This window comes from Nesoenas mayeri, assembly GCF_963082525.1.
Source record: "Nesoenas mayeri genome assembly, chromosome: 3".
NCBI classification, from domain to species: Eukaryota; Metazoa; Chordata; class Aves; order Columbiformes; family Columbidae; genus Nesoenas; species Nesoenas mayeri.
In genome coordinates, this window is record NC_137544.1 from 80,895,838 (window position 1) to 80,914,629 (window position 18,792).

Genomic DNA, 18,792 nt, shown 5'->3' on the forward strand with positions numbered 1-18,792 from the left:
TTATTTTGCAGTTTACAGAATATTTCTATCAAACCTTGTTCCAGAGTATACTTTTACTTTAGATCTGTACAGTAGGGTTTTGTAACTATCACTTCTAGCAGACTTCCAGATTTACTCAATTTACAGACTGATGTAAGGATCATCCCTCATAGGTTGCAATTTAAGACCTGAGCCCAGCTATTTCTTTCAGATACAATGTTGAGAGCATTTCCATAAGCCAAATTTTGATTTGGGAAACTACACCTAACAGGCCAGTTTTGAGAGGTGTAGCATACAAGTCATCACACACAGGAAGATGCTTCCTCTGTTAGTGAGATTAAAGAACAATCGGGGAAAAAAAAATCAAAATAAATAGCAGATGTCTGAAGAATGAAAAGGAGACTTAATATTTTCAATATACTCTTGCCATGAACATTTAGAAGTATATGTCCAAATTCTAAAGAAGATTAAGATTTTGGGCTGTAGTGGTGCACATTGGACACATGAATTGAAACTATTTAACAATTTTACTGATAATACAGAAGCCAAAATGAAACCCGTGCACACACCCTGACAAGGGAGTCAGAGTATGAGGAGGCAGCACAGCAGCTGAAATGGACAAGTACATCTAAGAATCCCAAATCAATTGGCCTCCCTACCTTAGTATATTAACTGTTTAACATAGAATTGTCCTTCCAACTGTACTGTTAGAATATTTAGGGGGAAAATTACAAAACCATGTGCTAAATACAAAAGTGCTAACTGACCTGTTTATGCAGCATGACACTAACATCTCAAATAATTTAGCAAGCAAGTTGGCAAGAACCTCAGTATTTATGTGGCTTATAAGAAATCAGATTGAAATTTATAAAGGGGTTGAAGCTGAAATGTACGGTAGAGGAAGATCCAGTCTTTTCCTTTCAGAAGACTAATTCTCTTCCTTTCTGCTAAGCAACCTTGATGGCTCAGTTTTCATGTTTCATTATTGCCAGCACAGGTGCTACTCCCCAGGACTCATACTGGTAGAACTAGAAATGACAATTCCAAGCATCTGACTGAGTGCAACAGTCAAACAGTGTGAATCCCGCTGTGAGTGAAATGAGATGCAGAGTGAAAATTGTCTCTCCTTGCTCCCACCGTTCCCCATCTGTCCATGTGCAACACACCTGCATCCTGCCAGCAGCTCGGCCGGTATCGGTAGAGAAAGCTCCCAAGTGACACCGCAGTGTGCCACACACGGAGCTGGTACACCAACAGCCCCCGACAGACATACATCTGGAGAGCCACAGGAGCAGAAACAGTAAATCTGTTTCTAAGATTAGGCAGCCCTTGCTCCTCTAGCACAGGCGGATCATTTTAGCACTGCTCAAGGGATTGGGATTCTGCTTGGATTTCCACAGCAGCATGGGATGCTGCTCTCAGACACCCATGCTAGTGCGTTTCTCTTTCAGACATGTGAAGAAGGGGAGAAGTTTGGCATCTGCTGACTTTGGGGCACAAGTTGTCAGCACAGCTGCAGCATTAAGTGGTTGCATGTGCAGGAAACTCCTTCTGCCTGTCGTGGGGATTTGTCAACCTCTGTTCATTTCTTATTAGGTCTGTGCCGTTTCTGGGGGTGGCCCATAGCTGGGAGGCAGCAGCTGAGTGGCTGTGTTCCTATTTTGGCTCATTCCAAATTGGTGACACTCCCAATTTCTTTCTTCTTTTGCACTAATCTTTACATTTACTGATAAGGTGCTCTCATTTGTGATTAACCTAAAAACTCTTAGAATCATAGAATAGTTTGGGTGGGAAGGGACCTTCAAAGGTCATCCAGTCCAAACCCCATGCAATGAGCAGGGACATCTTCAACTAGATCAGGTTGCTTAGAGCCCCATCCAGCCTGGCCTTGGATGCCTCCAGGGATGGGACATCTACAAATTCTCTGGGCAACCTGGGCCAGTGTTTCACTACTCTCATTGTAAAAAAAATTTCTTCCTCATGTGTAGCCTGAATCTCCCCTCCTTCAGTTTAAAATCATTACCCCTTGTCCTGTCATAACACGCCCTCCTAAAAAATCTGTCCCCATCCTTCTTATAGGCCCCTTTTAAGTTCTGAAAGGCAGCAATAAGGTCTACCTGGACCATTCTCTTCTCCAGGCTGAACAACCCCAACTCAGCCTGTCAGATGGGCTAGTTTGGACTTGACTAACCATTAAAGTGTGCAGTAACGCATACGATTTTCCAATGCACCAATGCACTAGACAAATATTTTTAGTACATTTGTCCTAGGCCTGACCTGTCAGCTTTCTATCCATTTCTGCAGGTCTCATTCCAGCATATAGTTTGACTCAGGTAAATGTTTGTTGTTTGAAATGGCAGAAACTGGCCTGATACCCAAGCAGCATGTGCTGGCTCCTCACTGGCTGAACTGTGCTACCCCTCAGCTCTTCTCCTCCAGCACGGAGTGGAGCAGCTGAGCTCCAGTCACTGCAGGACAGGACAAGGAGGTCAGTCCTCACTGGCATGTTCTACAGATGCTCTTTTTGATTTTCCTCATTAGCCTGGGCATAATTCCCCAAAAAAACCCTAAAACTAAATTTCTGGACTAAATATTAGTTCAAACTAATTACTACATCTCTCTTTTTATTTACACCATCTCCTTCCTGAAGTGGAAAAAGCCTTAACTCATTTGAATACTTATTTTTATTATCATTTTGTACTTGCCAAATAGGAAGTTTGTTATTTTTTTTTTTTTTTTTCTGGCTAGCTATTTTTGGTTTAAATTTTAGGAATAATCTCTAAGTAAATTCAAAAGTCTAGTTAGACTTTGAGAACATGAAATCCCACAGCTGATAGTGCATTGAAGCTCATTCACAATGCTATGCTCAATAAAAATATAACCATTGTCAGGATTTCAGGGCTAGATGGACTTTTGATCTGATACAGTAGGGCCTTGTGTACATAAGTTTTATCTGTTCATACAGAAAAAAATTACTGATTAACAGATTAAATTGATATATTATTTGCCTTGTTTCTCAATAAAGGGACAGACTTTAACAGGACAAGAGATTACACTCGTTTAAGCATCTAGAAAGTCTATTCCCCACTGACGAGAACCAAGGAAGCTATTTTTATGAGTTTTAATTGCCATCTTTAGACCATAATTTGCTACATCATATTAAGTGACATTGGACTGAGCCTCTGTGAAAATGTGTTGTGTTCAGTGGCCTTCACATTTCACAGCTCATGCATGAGATGATCCGATGTTACTGATTTGGAGGGGGAAAACATCGAAGAACACTGGTAAGCAAGTTTTTCCAGCTAAGTGGGAGAATACAGCTGGAAAGGGTATGGGTAATGTAAGATATAATGATTTTAAACACAAAAGTTATTAAATGGAGTCTTGGTTATGAGGTGGTGAGTAAAGATAATTATCATCTGATGGCTCTCTAGTTTAATATATGGACCGAGTTTGGCCTGGTTTGTACTGGTTGTATTTCCGTAATACATCAGAAACCTGCAACAAGCACAGGTTTTTACCTTCTCTATAACTGGGCAGCAATGAGTGAAATTCAAATACGGACAATGGTGTCTGAAGCCATGACACCGAAACATGATGATGGAAGGTCTCCCCTCAGGCAGCTCTGAGGAGCTGCATCTTCTTGCCCTGATGCCTTTTTTCCTGCTGGGACAAGAAAATTTGCATGGGCTGGAAATGAAATTAGCCCACTCCCCTCTAAATGAGATCCATTTGTTTGAGGCTTCCAGACTGGTGACTGCAGCTAAGCACAAGGCTAGTGCTCACAAAGGTGTCCTGCTCAGACTGCCAGTCTGCCACTGTCACAAATACCGCAAGCACAAAAGTTTTCCTTAAAGGACCTCTTTGTTCCCAGCAACATTATCAGTGCACATTCACCTGTTTTTTCCTTCTGTAATGTTGACGTTAGTACTTGATCTAGAGGAAGTTTCCTGTCTTTTTTTTTTTTTTTTAAAATATGGATTTTTTTCCATGTAAATGCTTCAAAAGAATTTCAGACTTTAAATGCCACAGAAATAGCTGATTTCCATCTCTTTATCACTGTGGCGAGCAATCTCTACTACTGTGGCAAGCAATGGGATTCTCCTGTTTCCTAGCTTATGCCTTTAGCTTCTCTATTCACTTCCTCAGGGAGCTGCAGGTGACTAGGCCTTAATTATTCCCAAAGAGAAATCAGAGGGGCTGAGCTGGTCCGGGGGAGCACAGACCACACTGTCACTGCTCCCCATGACACGCGTGGGTGCCAATGTTACCCAAGGCAATGTGCGTACCCAATGGCATCATTCTAGTAGTGCCGAAGTGTATGTGCTCTATATTTTCACACAGTACCCGGGAGTGTGAATAAGTGAGGCAAACCAAGAACAGCTGTGCTTACTACTCAGAAGCAAACTATAAAGTGTTGGGTGATAAATGTTACATATCAAAAATGCCAGTTGGCCATTACTTTATCTATATCATACTGAATGCAGACCGGTTTCTAACACTATTCATATTGTCTGTTCAGGACTGCCAAAGGTATTAGCAATTTTGCACTATAAAATCTACAGAGCAAGCTAAATAGCCAATGATTTTAAGCTGAGCATTTAGGGCTTTCATAAATTGCACCAATTTATTGAAAGTTTTCTGGAAAGAAAACTTTCCAATGTCAAAGAAATGCAGAGCTGAGCCTAGGTAGTTTTTTGTGTATATAGCTCCACTTTTATTTTTTCCCATCAGACTAGAATAATGACTAATTTTATTAGGTTCTTTCTGCTGAATCCAAGCAATAGTACAGAGGGAATGCCCTTACAAAGCTTCAAAACTTTCTAATTTAACAAATGATTTCTTTAGCAAGTATAATCCACTTTGAATCATTATTGATCAGGAGCCTCTTATAGTCCCTGTCTTAACAAATCAGGTTACAAATCACAAGGCTATCTTCTCAGGTTCAGTCCATAAACACAACCAAGGTTACTAGTTTTTTTTTAAACAATTAAATGAAAAAAAAAAAAAAAATTAGATACAAACCCAGTTTAATCTGAGAAATAAAATGGCGAAAATTAGTCTAAAATTTCTAAACCATCAGAGGAGAAGAGAAACTGTAATTTTCATCTTACTAAATCATTCAAAGACTACAGCACTTATTCAGGCTGTAGAAGACCTGTTTCACACTTACTTTTTGTGTTAGTCAGAAGAACAGATCTATACCACAGTTCCTCACTTGGCAGTTCAACAAGTTAAGCAGTAAACTGTAGGATATTCTGAGAAATGTCTCCCTCATCCCTGGTTGTTGGAACCAGTGTACCAAGGTAGATAATTACATATTATAAATTAATCATAACCGATAACAAGAATGGAAAAACAAGGATGCCTGGTGGTAAGGGGGTAAGGGGTCCTGGGGTAGTAGGTAATGTGAATTCAGTCCTTTTGGAGACATTGTTTGCACTTGAGCATCCTGATATTCTGGATGAATTTGCAAACCTCAGAGCTGCCTATCTAATAGAGAACATAGATCTAGCAGTGACATGTTTTACTTTCATACCTGACTTGACTTGACAGACTCCACCCAGATTCACAAGTAGTAGTTTGAGGAAAAACAAAACCACAGTTTTTATTTTATGGCTTGCTCCCTGAAAAAAAGAAATGCCCTCTTCTACTGAAGAAGTGCTAATGCTTCACATGCAGAAATCCTTATTCCCATTTCTAGCTCACAGCTGGTTTATTTGGCCTGCTTTGGATCTCTGGCATCCTGCTATTCTGGTACTTCTGCCCTGAGATTAGCAAGATGAAAATCAGGCCTCCTGCAGGACATAGTGTTCCAGTGTTTGTGCGTAGAACTGCTGGTTTATCAGTAACGTTGCTCTGAAATGGATTATCGGAGAGTCATTTTAATGCCTCCCAGTCTGTCTTCATCCTCTTTGTGCTGAATACAGCACTCTTTTTGTGCCGTATTCTCCTCACATCAGTCTGCAGCTTGCTATTTCTTGCCTCATAGCCACCCATTTACATACCCTTTACTGCAGCCAACTCCCAATCTGTGGGCTGTTCAAACTCCAGTGAATAAAGGTAGTTATTGCAGTTTGCCAGGCACTGTGACTGGGAAAAAGCCTGGCTCTCAGAGGTCCATATGTACTACCTCTATACCATATGTATACTCTCTTTTATTAACACAGGCTCTTTTATCAATATGGAACTTCCTATGGAATTATCACGTAATTATCATGTACAATGTTGTTTTATAGATCAACCTGCTTAGACAACACACAAATCACACTGCAACATGCTACGGCAACACCACCATGCAAAATATAGGGGTTTTTGTTTCAAACATTGGGATAGTTTCCTCTGTGGTTATTTATTTACTTTTTAATGTCCTTTACTGACTTTGTCCCATTGAATCCAAATTTCTTCCTGATTACAGTGGATTCAAAGCATATTACAGGAAGGCTGTACCTATAAGAAAGTAGTCAAAGAATTACAGTTTTGCTTTAATTGTGAGATATTCCTACAGCCTCAAAAAACTTTGTTCTTTCACTGTGTTTGTTTCTTTCTTTTTTTTTCTTTTTTTTTTAATTATTACTAAAGAGTATATATATTTATTTTAAATACTTGAGGAAATACTCTTGAGCCTCATTATATGGGATGCAGTTTCTGAGAACTGCTGCTTCTCCCTAGAAACTAAAAAAAAACAAAAACCATGATCGTTGCTGAAAGCTCTCATATTTTCCAGTTCAACACACACAGCTCCACTAACCAGGTCACAGAAAAAGCCACAGACACACACGCACACACAGGAGCGTCACCTGCACAATTCAACAGACAATGCAGACAAACTGAAGTATAATCCAAGATCTTTCTACCTCTTTTCATAACAGGTTAGTGCTCGCCCTCAGTGTTGGTGTACAGTTTTTATGGCATGGGAAAATAGGGATGTTTCTGCCCTATAAAAATAAATGCGTTGAATGCTTTAGTTTGACAATGTTAAAAAAAATCCAAAGAAACTGGATAAGTAAAAAGAATCTTACATATCAGGAAACCAGTGGATCTTTCAGCAAGTGGCAAGAGAATGACCACAACAAATTCACCAGCCTTAATTTTTTTACCTTTGTGAAATAGCTTTCAGAAATGATATATTTTTTTAAAATAATCAGTTCTTGTAGTCCATTATCAAAATGAAATCCCAATCAAACCCTTGCACATCATCAGCATGAATTCTTTGGTCTTGAAGAAGCTGTTCTCGACATCAAGGAAGATGGGCAATTCTTATTGTTTATTTTTCCCTGTGCCCAATTTAAAAAAAAAAAAAAAAAAAAAAGAAAAAAGAGGAAAAACTCTTTTTTAGTAAAATAAAAAAGAGACAAACTGTATTAGACTTAGTATTCAGGGGGGCACCAGAAAAAGGAACAACGTGAAGCAGGTTTTCACAGATTCTTTACTATAACTGAAAAAAAAAAGAATAATTTCATGCTTCCTAATGCAAAAAGCACGGCTCTCCAAGGTCCAGTCCTCCATGTGTGACTATTGAGGTCAGCAGGAAAGGGACTAGGGAGGAGGGATTGTAATGAAAGCATATTATAAAGCCATCATTCCTCGGAAAATTCACAAACTGTGGTGAATACACTTTTAACTGTCAGGTTAGAGAAGCACAAAGGGAAAGCAGGGGTCAGTGAGGGGAAGGGGAGAAGGATGTCCCATCAGGATTACTAGTCTTCAGAGGCAACAAACTTACCACATTGCGTGTGAATTTCTCAAAAGATGTTCGACGATCCAGAGTGTTTTCCAACTTAAATTTAAAATAAAATTAAAAAAAAAAAAAGAAAGAAAAAGAAAAAGGAGAGGGGGAAAAAAGGCAAGAAAAATGGAGTAGAAAAGAAGGATTGATGAAACAATGGACTGCAAAACAAAGTTTGTATAAATCAGGAAGCAAACACAGGTATGAATCTGTAATGAGATTGGAACACAGGGCATGGGCAAAGCAGATATAGTATTTGACAAAAATAATTTTTCATGGGGATCAAACTGTCTGAACTTAAAAGAAAAAACTGAAAATAAAAAGAAATAATGAAGTGCACATCTTGTGTTAATGAACTGACATTCACAAACTTAAGGACTTCACACGGACAGTTGTAGCTTTCTGGTATTTTCAACATCTCTATATTGGATCTTCAGAAATCAATGTTTGAACAAAAAACAAAATCACACAGTACTTTCATATAATTTTAGGTTGTCATTATAAACAATAGAATGCTACGGTGTTAATAACTACCTTGTTCCAGTAATGACTGGAGCCCTGATTTTGCGAGGCACAGGGCTCCCATCTGATTCTAGGAGATTAGCATTTAGAGCCCACTAATAAAATTATTTATCATTGTGGAAATCTGCACTGTACAAGCTGCTCCACATACTCTGGGCTGTGTCTATTCAGAACTCATTCCATAATCTGGACTTTTCCAAGCAAATATTACATACCAAGATATGAGCCCCTGTTTGCCGAAGTGTGACATGATCAGTCTTTCAAGTCAGATTCCTAGCCTACTCAAAACTATTCATGTAATAATAGGGAAAGAAACAGAATTAGGAAGCCCCTGTATTTATAGTTGAAATTAGAGGTTATTAATATGAATAAGATTGTTTCCAAACACATTCTGTAGCTTTTACAGGTTGAATAAAGAGAACAACAATTATTACATAAGCAAACTTGCAAACATGAAAGACTATTCTTCTGGGATTTTATTTTATTTGTTTAATGTATTTGTAAAGCACTTTGCAATTTAAGGTGCTTCATAACAGAGAAAACAGTACAATATGGGATGTAAAAATAAAAATAAGTTTTGCTAGGTTAACTTATTGAAACATGCCTGCATGCAGGATATATACACATATATATATATTGAACTCCTGTGTGTATGTGACCCTCCAAATACGCCAAGCTGGTCACCTACCAGATATCCAGTTGCACTGGCACAGGGGAGAGAAGACTGAGTATTGTTGCAAACATAACCACCGCTTTGCACAGTGGCAAGACAAAGGCAAGATGGACCAATACCTTTTTCTTGGCCTGTAGCAGCTCCTGGTAGGCACTGGATCGTATAAAACGAGGATAAGAATCACTTTTCATCAATTTGTAAATGTGCTCCTGAAAGGGAAAGAAGGAGCTGTTACTCCCACAAAAGAAGAAATACATAAAATGGGAAGCACTCGCAGGTTTTAGTTGTGGAAGGTATACCTGCTAGCACTATTTTGAACAGGAAGTTGTATGGAATAGCAGGTTGCAGTTCTGAAACTCAGGCTGAATGCCCTCTATCCTTAAAGCAGGAATCCCACCCATTTGTTATGTATAAAGAACACACCACATCTTTCTCTAATGAATAGTCCCTATTTCCACTACAGAATTATTTTTCTAAGAAGTTACAACTGCATCCTAGTTTAAGGCTCAGTTCCAAACCTCCCTTGCAATAGTCAGTTTAGGTAAGTGACTCAATCAGGAGCATCCGATTTTCTGAATTAGTTTCTGGGGACACTTCTCTGACTTCATGGGCTGGGAAAAGGTACTAGATTTCTAATTCAGCACTTAAGTTAGGGAGGATATCCCCTACCTATTCTTGAAAATATCCTTTGACAGGTGTTTATTCTGCTATCATCTGACAATATAAAAAGCAAAATACATATGCAAATTGAAAAATTCCAGGCTAATCTAATTTCTAAGATTAGGCATATGAAAATTTGGAAATCCATATCCAGAAACCAAGTGACACAGGCCATTTATAGAGCTTTTTTTTTGGACATTCTCATTTCTGTAAAATATGCAAAATAAAAATCTATGATGTAGGATACTTTATAATTCTAGTTTTAGTCATAATGTTAGGAAAGGGATTTGTAGAAAAAGCAAGTGGAATACAAAATACTGACCCACCAAAAAAAAATTTAAAAAATCCATTGAATTGTGTTAGCTATTTTTGTTTTATGTTTACTTAACCCCTACCTTTTGCTACAGGAAACTTGTAGCACAGCAACCAGGAAACAGAAATAAACTGTAAAGTAAATACCATTTCTCAGCCTGGTACTGCATAAAACTAGTGAATAGGGAAAAAACGAAGCAAAACAACAAAACAAAACAAGAAAACTACAAAAACACAAAGCCAACCAACCAACCAACCAACAAACAACAAACTACCTTCCACGAAAATTATGGAAAGGCAAAATTAAAGCTGATTTTAATTTTTTATCATATCAGAAACTGTAGAAACGATTCTAAGTGTCTTTCATTGCATTTCTTGCAACAAGCAGAGAAATTCTGGTGTATATTCAGAATTTAGCTGGTTCCTTTGGTTGTAGATATCAATGGTGTTGGGCATTAAAATGTTATTCCTATGCAAAAACCAGCCCTGCAAAAGCAAGAATAAATCAGGCTGTATTAGTATTGCTAATATACACGTCATTCAGGAATTGAGGCTGGATGTTATTTAGCACAACTGGTCTATTTTTACTGATGTATCACTCTCATTTGACATGGAGTTCCATGGTGCCATCTTTGAAGTGCAGAAATGCTTTTCAAAACATTTTTAAGCAAAATTAAATGAACTGCTGACTGCCAGAATGACTTCAAAGTGGTCTCTTTCCCAGTGGCAGGCCATAAAGAACCTACTGTGGAGGAAGAGCCCTACCCCTGCCAAACCCCTGCTTCTTCATGTGGAGCACTCTGGAAAGGTCCTAAAGTTTCAGGTCAGAACATGGCAGGTCCAGTCTGCCCCCTTTTCCCAGAGAAACAGAGGCTATCAGGCTCAAAGTGTGTGCTGAACTGGATCAAATAAGCAGATGTCTGACAGGAAGGAAAGTCCTGCTTGCATAGACACTAAACACTCCATGTCTTTCATAAACAAAGCAAAAAAAAAATAAAGGAGAGAAGAGAGAGATCTGGAAGTAAAACGGTGTTTAAATTTTACACCTATTAAAAAGAAATGGATGCTGACAAGGAATTTAATTATCCTTTACTGACTCAGCTGCAAATAGACATTTTTTTTAAACGTTCAGTCTTGCAAGATTGTTTATTTGCATAACTCATGTCTTTGCTGTACCCTGTGTTCCTAAATCTACAAGGTGTCAGCAGATGCAAGCAAAAACTGTTTGGCTTAATGCAGAGTACTTCAGAACAGTAGGTATGATATAATGTCTATTGAAAATTTTATTGCTGCATCATCGCAGTATAATGAAAAAGTGGTAGAATTATTCCTCCTCCTATTTAGGGCAGAGGCACTTTCCCAAAAAGTAGAAAGCCCTGATTCAATTCTCTTCTCTGCTTTGTGGGATTTGCAGCAGCACCTCCTGACTCCCAAGATGATGACCTAATAATCAAGCTGTAAGAAATTCTGCAAGGATATGATCTCAATATCTCCTTTTGACATCATTTCACTTTGCATTAATAATTAAATTTTCATCACTGAGCTGCTGATGAAAAAAAGATGGTACTGGTCCTACTTTTACTGTGAATCCAATCCTTTTATATTGCTTTTCTCAGAAGTCTGGAAAGATGAAATATTAAGGTATAAGTCACATGAAGTGTTGCATTTAATTCAGAAGTACCTATTTTTTTTTTTCTCCTGAGGAAAAGAGAGATTTGTATTTTACTGGTTTTGGTTTTGTTTGCTTGTTAACTTGTACTTCCAATCTAAAAATATAAGTATTTTCACAAATCCAGCTCTGGTCAAAAGTATCTTTTGATTATGGTATTAAAGTTTTATCTAAATCAGACGTCCAAAAGCCAAATAAGACACTTATAGATGGTTCTTTACTGCTTTGATATGGATTATTCAAAAGCAGATCTTCAGGATCTTTGCCCAATGTTGTCTAGATACTAGTTTAATAAGGTATAGAATATAACATGTCCATGAAATATGATACTTATGCACGGATTATTACAAAATGTAAGTTCTCACATGGGTCATATTCTTTTCATGGTGGGAACTTATGACTTCTATAAATGATAACAATAATTTTGGACATGTATTGAGAGAACAGACATTGAGCCTATATCAAGTGAAGTCTTTCTGAGACAAATCTTGAGAACTAGAAATCAATGTGTGTGGCAGGAAAGCTTTTATCTTAATGTAACTGAATAAGAAAATGAAGAGAACAGAAACATGAAAACATAATTTTCACTGCACTTTAAAGTGCACTGCACAATGCCTTGCTCTATTCGTAGCCCACTTGAAGACGCTACATCAGGCACAGAAATTTCATGAAGAGTTTTAGTAATTCATAGGCCTCATGAAAGAAAGAAAGTTACCCATTTGCATTGCCAAAATGGCATTTTAGGAAACAGAGTATTACCATTTAATTCTCAAATATATCTTATTTTTTGTATATAGATCTCGCTAGCCAATACTCTATTTCAAATGTCCCAAATATAGGATTGCAGACTGACCTGAGCATCTTCAAATGTGTATCTTCCAGGGTCCTTTACATTCTGCGTGGTTTTGTCATAACTTTTTGAATCTAGATTGATAGCACTGGGTGCACCTGGAGCAAGAAATTCTTGCCAGATTTCTTGGACACGAGCAGGAACTTCACGGATAGGTCTCTTCTTCAGGTCTTCTACTGCTAACCAGAACCTATGGCACAATATAGAATCTTGACTTCCAAACCAGTATAATTGTTAGTGAAGTGCTCATACTCTTCTTTGCTCTTAAAAAAAAAAAAACCAACCCGAAGTGACTTAAGTTTTCATCTAAAACATGCTAAAATAAGAAAAATCTGTGATTTTATGATGAGATCAGCATTCCAGTATGTTATTTCAGGCAATCAACCCATCTTTAGGAGCAGTTATTATAAGTTTCTGAATGAGATGGGGCAAATCATTCATTACTTATGTATGGGTAACTGGCTTATGAGAAGGCTTCCATTTAACTAGCATTAAACTGAGATTTCATTTCACTTGGACCACAGGGACTTACATGGCTTTTAAATCTATTACTTTTTTTGACATTTCTTGGAAAGCTAGTAAGAACTTATATTCTTGTTATCTACATGAATCTCTCCGAGTCCTGCAAAACCATAAACTGTGTAACTGTAATTTTGTTGCTGTTACTCCACAAATCATGTATAAACTGGAAAAGCATTTGTTTTGCTTGCTATAATTTAATTCCATTCTTCAGCATTGCATTTCTATACACAGTTTTACTAAAATGTTGAATGGAATTACCCACTCTTTCTTCTGCTGCTGAGAAAACATTTGTCAGCCACGTTCATTGCAGGCCAGTTCATTGTATCCTTCTCACTCAGTCTGGAGCAGGATCACTAAAAAGGTCTTGAGCATTTTGTGATCACATCTTGCTAGCTATAAGCTTTGATATTGACTTTTCATTCACTATTATGATTGCTTTAACATAATTTCTTCTATAGGTGTTCACTCACTGCACAAAATAATTCTAAATTCAACTAGGATCCCATGCTTAGACATGGTGCAGACCACTTAGTTCTCCCCACTCCAAGAGCTCAACTAAAGTTTGACTTTGTTAAATAAGCAATATATACCATTGCAACTTATTTTGTCACAGTTGATCCTATGAAACAGATAAGCTGAACCTTGATGTGAGTTAACGGTGAAATAAGTTGGATTTTACAAGGCTGACAAAGAATTTGGGTGCACCTTGAAAACGTGGTTTTACCCTGCTTACATTGTGAGATCAACCTGAGCTCTTTAGCTTAGTTAAACAGGGATGGGACAGGGGTGAGTAATAGTGGAACTGTATTCAGACTCTCCAAGAAGGCAAAATGATACCACCCCGAATCCAAATTCTGATGTATTATTGTAGAAACTCTTAAGAGAGGATAGTGAAGCATAGTTAAGAAAAGCTTACGGTATTCCTCCCACAAAACATTCTTCACCTGAGATTTACATCTCAATTACTTCTTCATAGCCCTCTTTTGAAACTCCTTTGTAGCACAGATGGAAGGAGGCATGCTCGTGGCTCACAAGGCATTATGTTCAGCTTCACTCTACTGAGATGACAACTTCAGCTATTTCTACATCCCTCAATTTCCATAGTATCTAAACACAATCTTTCTGTCTATTGATCCCTTAAGATCCTCCAAGTGACAGAGAAGTAATATCATCCCTACTTTGCAAACATATTAATTATGTAATAATGTACAGTGGTTTCTCCAAGGTCACCAAAGGAGTCTGTGCCAACAGAAGATCTTCAATTTCAAAAATTCTGGGTAGCATCACTTATCCCTATGAATTGCAGTGTTAATTGAACATATATCTGCACAAAGCCTGAGGATGTATCCTGAGAATCTGATGGCAATGAAGCAAGAATAGGGGCCTCACAACTCAAGTTTAAAAACTGCACAGCTCGCAAACTCTAATTCAGTTCAAATTTGGGCAACCTACTTTGGTTTCCTTAAGCTGCTTTCAACATTTGCATTTAAAAGGGTAGATCCTGCAGTGCTAACCCTTTAAAATGCATCTTCTGGGACTGACTGATTACTCATGTGTATCAGTCAGGTAAGGAATAGAAAACTGAAAGGGAAAGATGTTCTTTGTAAACACACATTTTCTATCACCCTGCAGACAACCTGAGGATCTAGCTCAAAGATGTCACATTCTTATTTCTTCCATCATATCACTCCCAATACTTCTGGAAGTCACCACAAACATGAGTTAGGATGCTATTTTCTTTTGCAAGTAGACTGTTTCCATAGAGTAGGTTATACTCAATTATGGGGAAATAGATGGGAGATAGATTTAACTTCAAAGAATGATTCAGCTTCTGGAATAGAATAGGCAGGTTGTATAGACAAACTCTTATAGGCTGAACACCAACTCTTTGATAGATTAATTCTATTTTACCCTTCTAACATTAACATTCAAAAACCCTATTGAAAATGTGAAGTTCTAAGTATAGAAACCTCTGTAAATGCTGATTTCTGCTGTATGTTACATGTAGGGTGCTTACTTCACAGACAACACACATTTTAACATTTTAATCTACTTACTGATTTAAAAAACAAAACAAAACAAAAAACACAAACACAAACAAACAAACCCCCACAACCCAAAAAAAAAAAAAAAAAGCCTGCCCCTCCTTCCACAGAGAGTTAAAGTCAAATATGCAAAGTTAAGAAATGCCAAAAATAAGGCTGTCACCTCTTGCATTTTCAAAAATAACTTTTCTGAATATCCCATGGCAACCAATAGCACAGATTAAGTTGAAATGGAGTCTGCAAGACCTCAGCACAGGACCTCAGCTGCATTTTCAGGACAATGATATACACAGACTTAATGTTACTTCATGGAACAAACTAGAGCTCAATCCCTCTGTCCTTGGATGAAACTCTGCATCTCCTGTTGGCAGAGGTTTGCTTTTGCCATGGAGACCCTCTCTCGAAGATGGTCAGTACCATTTGAACCAAGACCTGATTGTCTGGGTGTAAACCTCGCTGCTGCCTTCTGTCCCAGCTGGGTCACACACCAGACGTGTAGCCGAGTGAGGTCATATAGCATACGATAGTCATACCACATGACATGGTAAGACACATGTTGCAAGACATCTGGGGATTATGTCCTCCAGCTGGATTACTTTCAAAGAGAGGGAGGTCTTGCCAGATAAATAACATGGCTGCAACATGGCTTCTGTCCCATTAACTGACCTAAATGTCAGATGCAGCCATCAGCAGATCCCAGATCAAGCTAATCAGTTAAATTTAGAACATAGGAACACAGAGTGAGAGAAAGGCTGTGGTGATTCTCCACAAAATGTGTGAAGTTTAGGCAGAATGTGGAGACAGTGAAGTGGGAATTACATGGGCTTTACACCCAGTGCATGTGACACAACAGGTCAGAGGACAGATCTTTTAGCATTGTTAACAAAAGCAAACAAAAACCTTAACAAACTCCCCAGAGAAAATCAGCTAACATTTTTCTAGGGGCAGGAGAGAGTACTCTCTGATACCTAGAGCTCACTTTTTTGACAAATAAAACTTCAAGCTTCAAGTAGCAGTGCTGAAGGTCTTCAAGAAAATTACAGAGAAAACCACTAAATATTGCAACTGGTTACCTTTTGTCTAATCTGCAAAAATGGCAACATAGCTGGGTCTTGGAGTTCAAGCTTGACTCTTAATGAGAAATAAAGTATAGGCAATTTCAGCCTTGAGGATTAAATTTTGTTCAAGTTATTAGCATCCAAACCAGGGTCTCATAACCAACAGTGTGAAGGATAAACACTATCAGTGCCCATACTGTGTGGGAAAGTGTCATTATCTACAGTTCTGTTCAGACTTGCAGGACAGACATCAAGGACAGTTAATCAGTCTTCATACTCTGTAACATGCAGAACTCCTCCATCATCAGTGAAGACAGAAATATCTTGCATATTAAGTAATAGAGAGTTGTGATCAGTAATAAGGAGCAAAAAAAAGTGAAACAGGCTGGATTGAAAAGAAAACTTAATCTCTTGCATCGTTCTCTTCTCTGGTAAAAGCACTATTATGGTGTCATTAAAAGAATAACCGGAACGACTGAAGCAATTTAAACATAAAATTAAGCACTATGACTAAACCAGTTTGTAGGCAACACTGCAAATTTTTAGTAGTGTGCATGTAAGTTTTTATTTATTTTTTTCTACAGAACATAATTGAAGCCTCTGTCTGCAGTACAAAACATTTCTTCAACTTAAATGGATGAGTCCAAGATAAACACCTCACAAAATCTCAGCTTGCAGGGGGATGGTCAGAGAAAATTTATTGAGAGAAAACAACTAACTTCTCAGTCACTTTTTTCTTTCTCTGGACAACCAGAACTCAAAGCCTCTTTTCCCTATTTACTCACACGTTAGAGAAGCTAATAATTGAGGATCAAAGGAAGGAAGCAGGGGCCCAGCAGTTTTTCCTTCTGTGCATAGTTGAAGATGTCCTGTCACCACTCTCCCTTCATAACTTAGAAGGATTTTGCAGTCTTAGCACTGCCTTGGAGATCACAGCTACTGCAATCCTGCATAATGACTTGGACAGGCTTTTAGATTGGCAGGCCTGAAGCCATTTAGATCTTCACAGGCTGCAATTCCTACATAGCAATCACTTGGGAGCAAATGTACAGTCAACATATGAATATTAACTTTCCAAAGAATTCTGCAGCACTACAGACAAAGGAAGGATAAGGAGAGGAATGGGGATTTTCTACAGCAATGAAAGAAATTAGGTCTCCAGGTAGATTCAGTCTTGCAGTAAGATTCATTTCACTATCTCACTCTCTCTGAAAAGTCCCTTTTCAGTGCTTGGACAGCCTTGTGACTAAGCTCAGTAGTACTGGATCATGCTCAAACTTAAATCTTGTGCATTTTAAACAATAGTCACCATTTTTGTAATAGGCAGTGGGAATTTTACAAATCTGTTATCCAAATCATATGTTACTTTAGCTATTTGTTCTTATAGGGAGCAGCATGCAAAGTGATCCCTCCAAAAAATCTGCATGGTAAAAAGCGATTAGAATTCACAGTCTGTGTTGGGTGAATGCAGAATCCAGCCTGGGTGTCATCAAACTGCAGTCACACTGTAATGAAGCTACTGCACTGACAGAACTGCTTAGACAGTTCTATTCCTTTGCTATGCTTCCCAACACCCTTGTGACATACAATTAATCCCAATTTATAGGCAAAGAAAAAACCATGGAGATTCAGAGTAAGAAGATGAAACCTGGTTGTATTCTTAATCATTACAGTTCTTAGTTTTAACTCACGGCTTTTTTCTTCATCTCTCATCTGTTTCTTAAGACAAGATCTGTATCCACTAAGAATGAGATTCTCAGCCAGCTTAGACATCCTTAGACCAAGTTAATGAAACACTAACACTAGGACTTTTATCTAGATAACATAATCACACTGAATAGAAATAGTCCTTGTATCTGGTAGACTTATTGTTTCACATTTTTGGCATATCTTTCACCAAAGCAAGGTATAGGACTTCTAATCAGCTAATACTGAATCTCTCTGTAGTGTCTACAGTCCCCTGCTGTATCCTGTGTCCTGTGCTTGGTAGCTCAAATCCAGGGTCCCAGACGTCTGTCCTGCTGTAGGTTTGATGGTGCTTTGTGATTAGATCTGTAAAAGCACTAGAGTCAGCTACTGACTTGAGTTTACTTTGTTGCAGATGCAAAGATGTGGATGGAAAGAAACCCTTTCTCAAGGTGGCTGTCAAATAAAAAAAAAACACAACATCCCAAGACTCCAAATTGCCACAGGAGGGTTAACAGGTGAGCAGAGAAAATTGTGGTCTTTTAAATTTAAGATTTATTTTGCAGTAATAAGTTTTTGCTGAGACCTATAACATTTTGACTCCTGTACACAATAAGCTTTACAAATTCATGCCTTCTAACCTGACTTTACTGTGTGAGCCTAATGGTGCATTGATTTCCCCACAGTTTCAGAACTCATAAACATAATCCTGAGCTTGTGAGACAGTTTTCCTTCAGTTAATCATCACAGAAAGCACTTTTTCAGTGTTAGTTTGATCCCCTGCCTGATCCTTCCTGGGGACAGCCTTTAAGCTCATATTCACCATTCCTCAGTCATTATATTTTATAATGGCAGTATAAGAATCCAGGGAGAGAGACAGAAGAGTAGATGACATGTCAAGGAATCAGCTCTGAACAAATTTCTCAAGGGAATTTTTCTGGATCAGTCACTTGCAGTTGCCTATGGTTAGTGTTGTAAGCAGGATTAGAAGAAAGATCTAGGGATTATGAGGGTAACAGTCTAGTTGGCAGAGAGACAAATTAATCACAGAAAAGCACAGAAACTGCAGGACACACTGGACTAGATA

General features: G+C 38.2%; 1 protein-coding gene across 13 annotated transcripts in view; it reads right to left on the reverse strand.

Annotated features, from left to right (window-relative positions):
* RGS7 (regulator of G protein signaling 7) overlaps window positions 1-18,792 on the reverse strand; it is a gene marked incomplete at both ends in the record, with an annotated part of 236,082 nt that overhangs the window by 19,578 nt on the left and 197,712 nt on the right. For 6 of the 13 annotated variants that reach the window (XM_080343032.1, XM_080343037.1, XM_080343031.1 and 3 more), the window contains 2 exons: window positions 9,023-9,112; window positions 12,398-12,584. In XM_080343032.1, the coding sequence (XP_080199158.1) occupies window positions 9,023-9,112; window positions 12,398-12,584 (277 nt within the window). Of the gene's footprint in view, window positions 1-6,282; window positions 6,918-7,705; window positions 7,760-9,022; window positions 9,113-12,397; window positions 12,585-18,792 lie in introns of those variants that run through there. The other 7 variants (XM_080343036.1, XM_080343030.1, XM_080343040.1 and 4 more) reach the window with 3 other exon arrangements.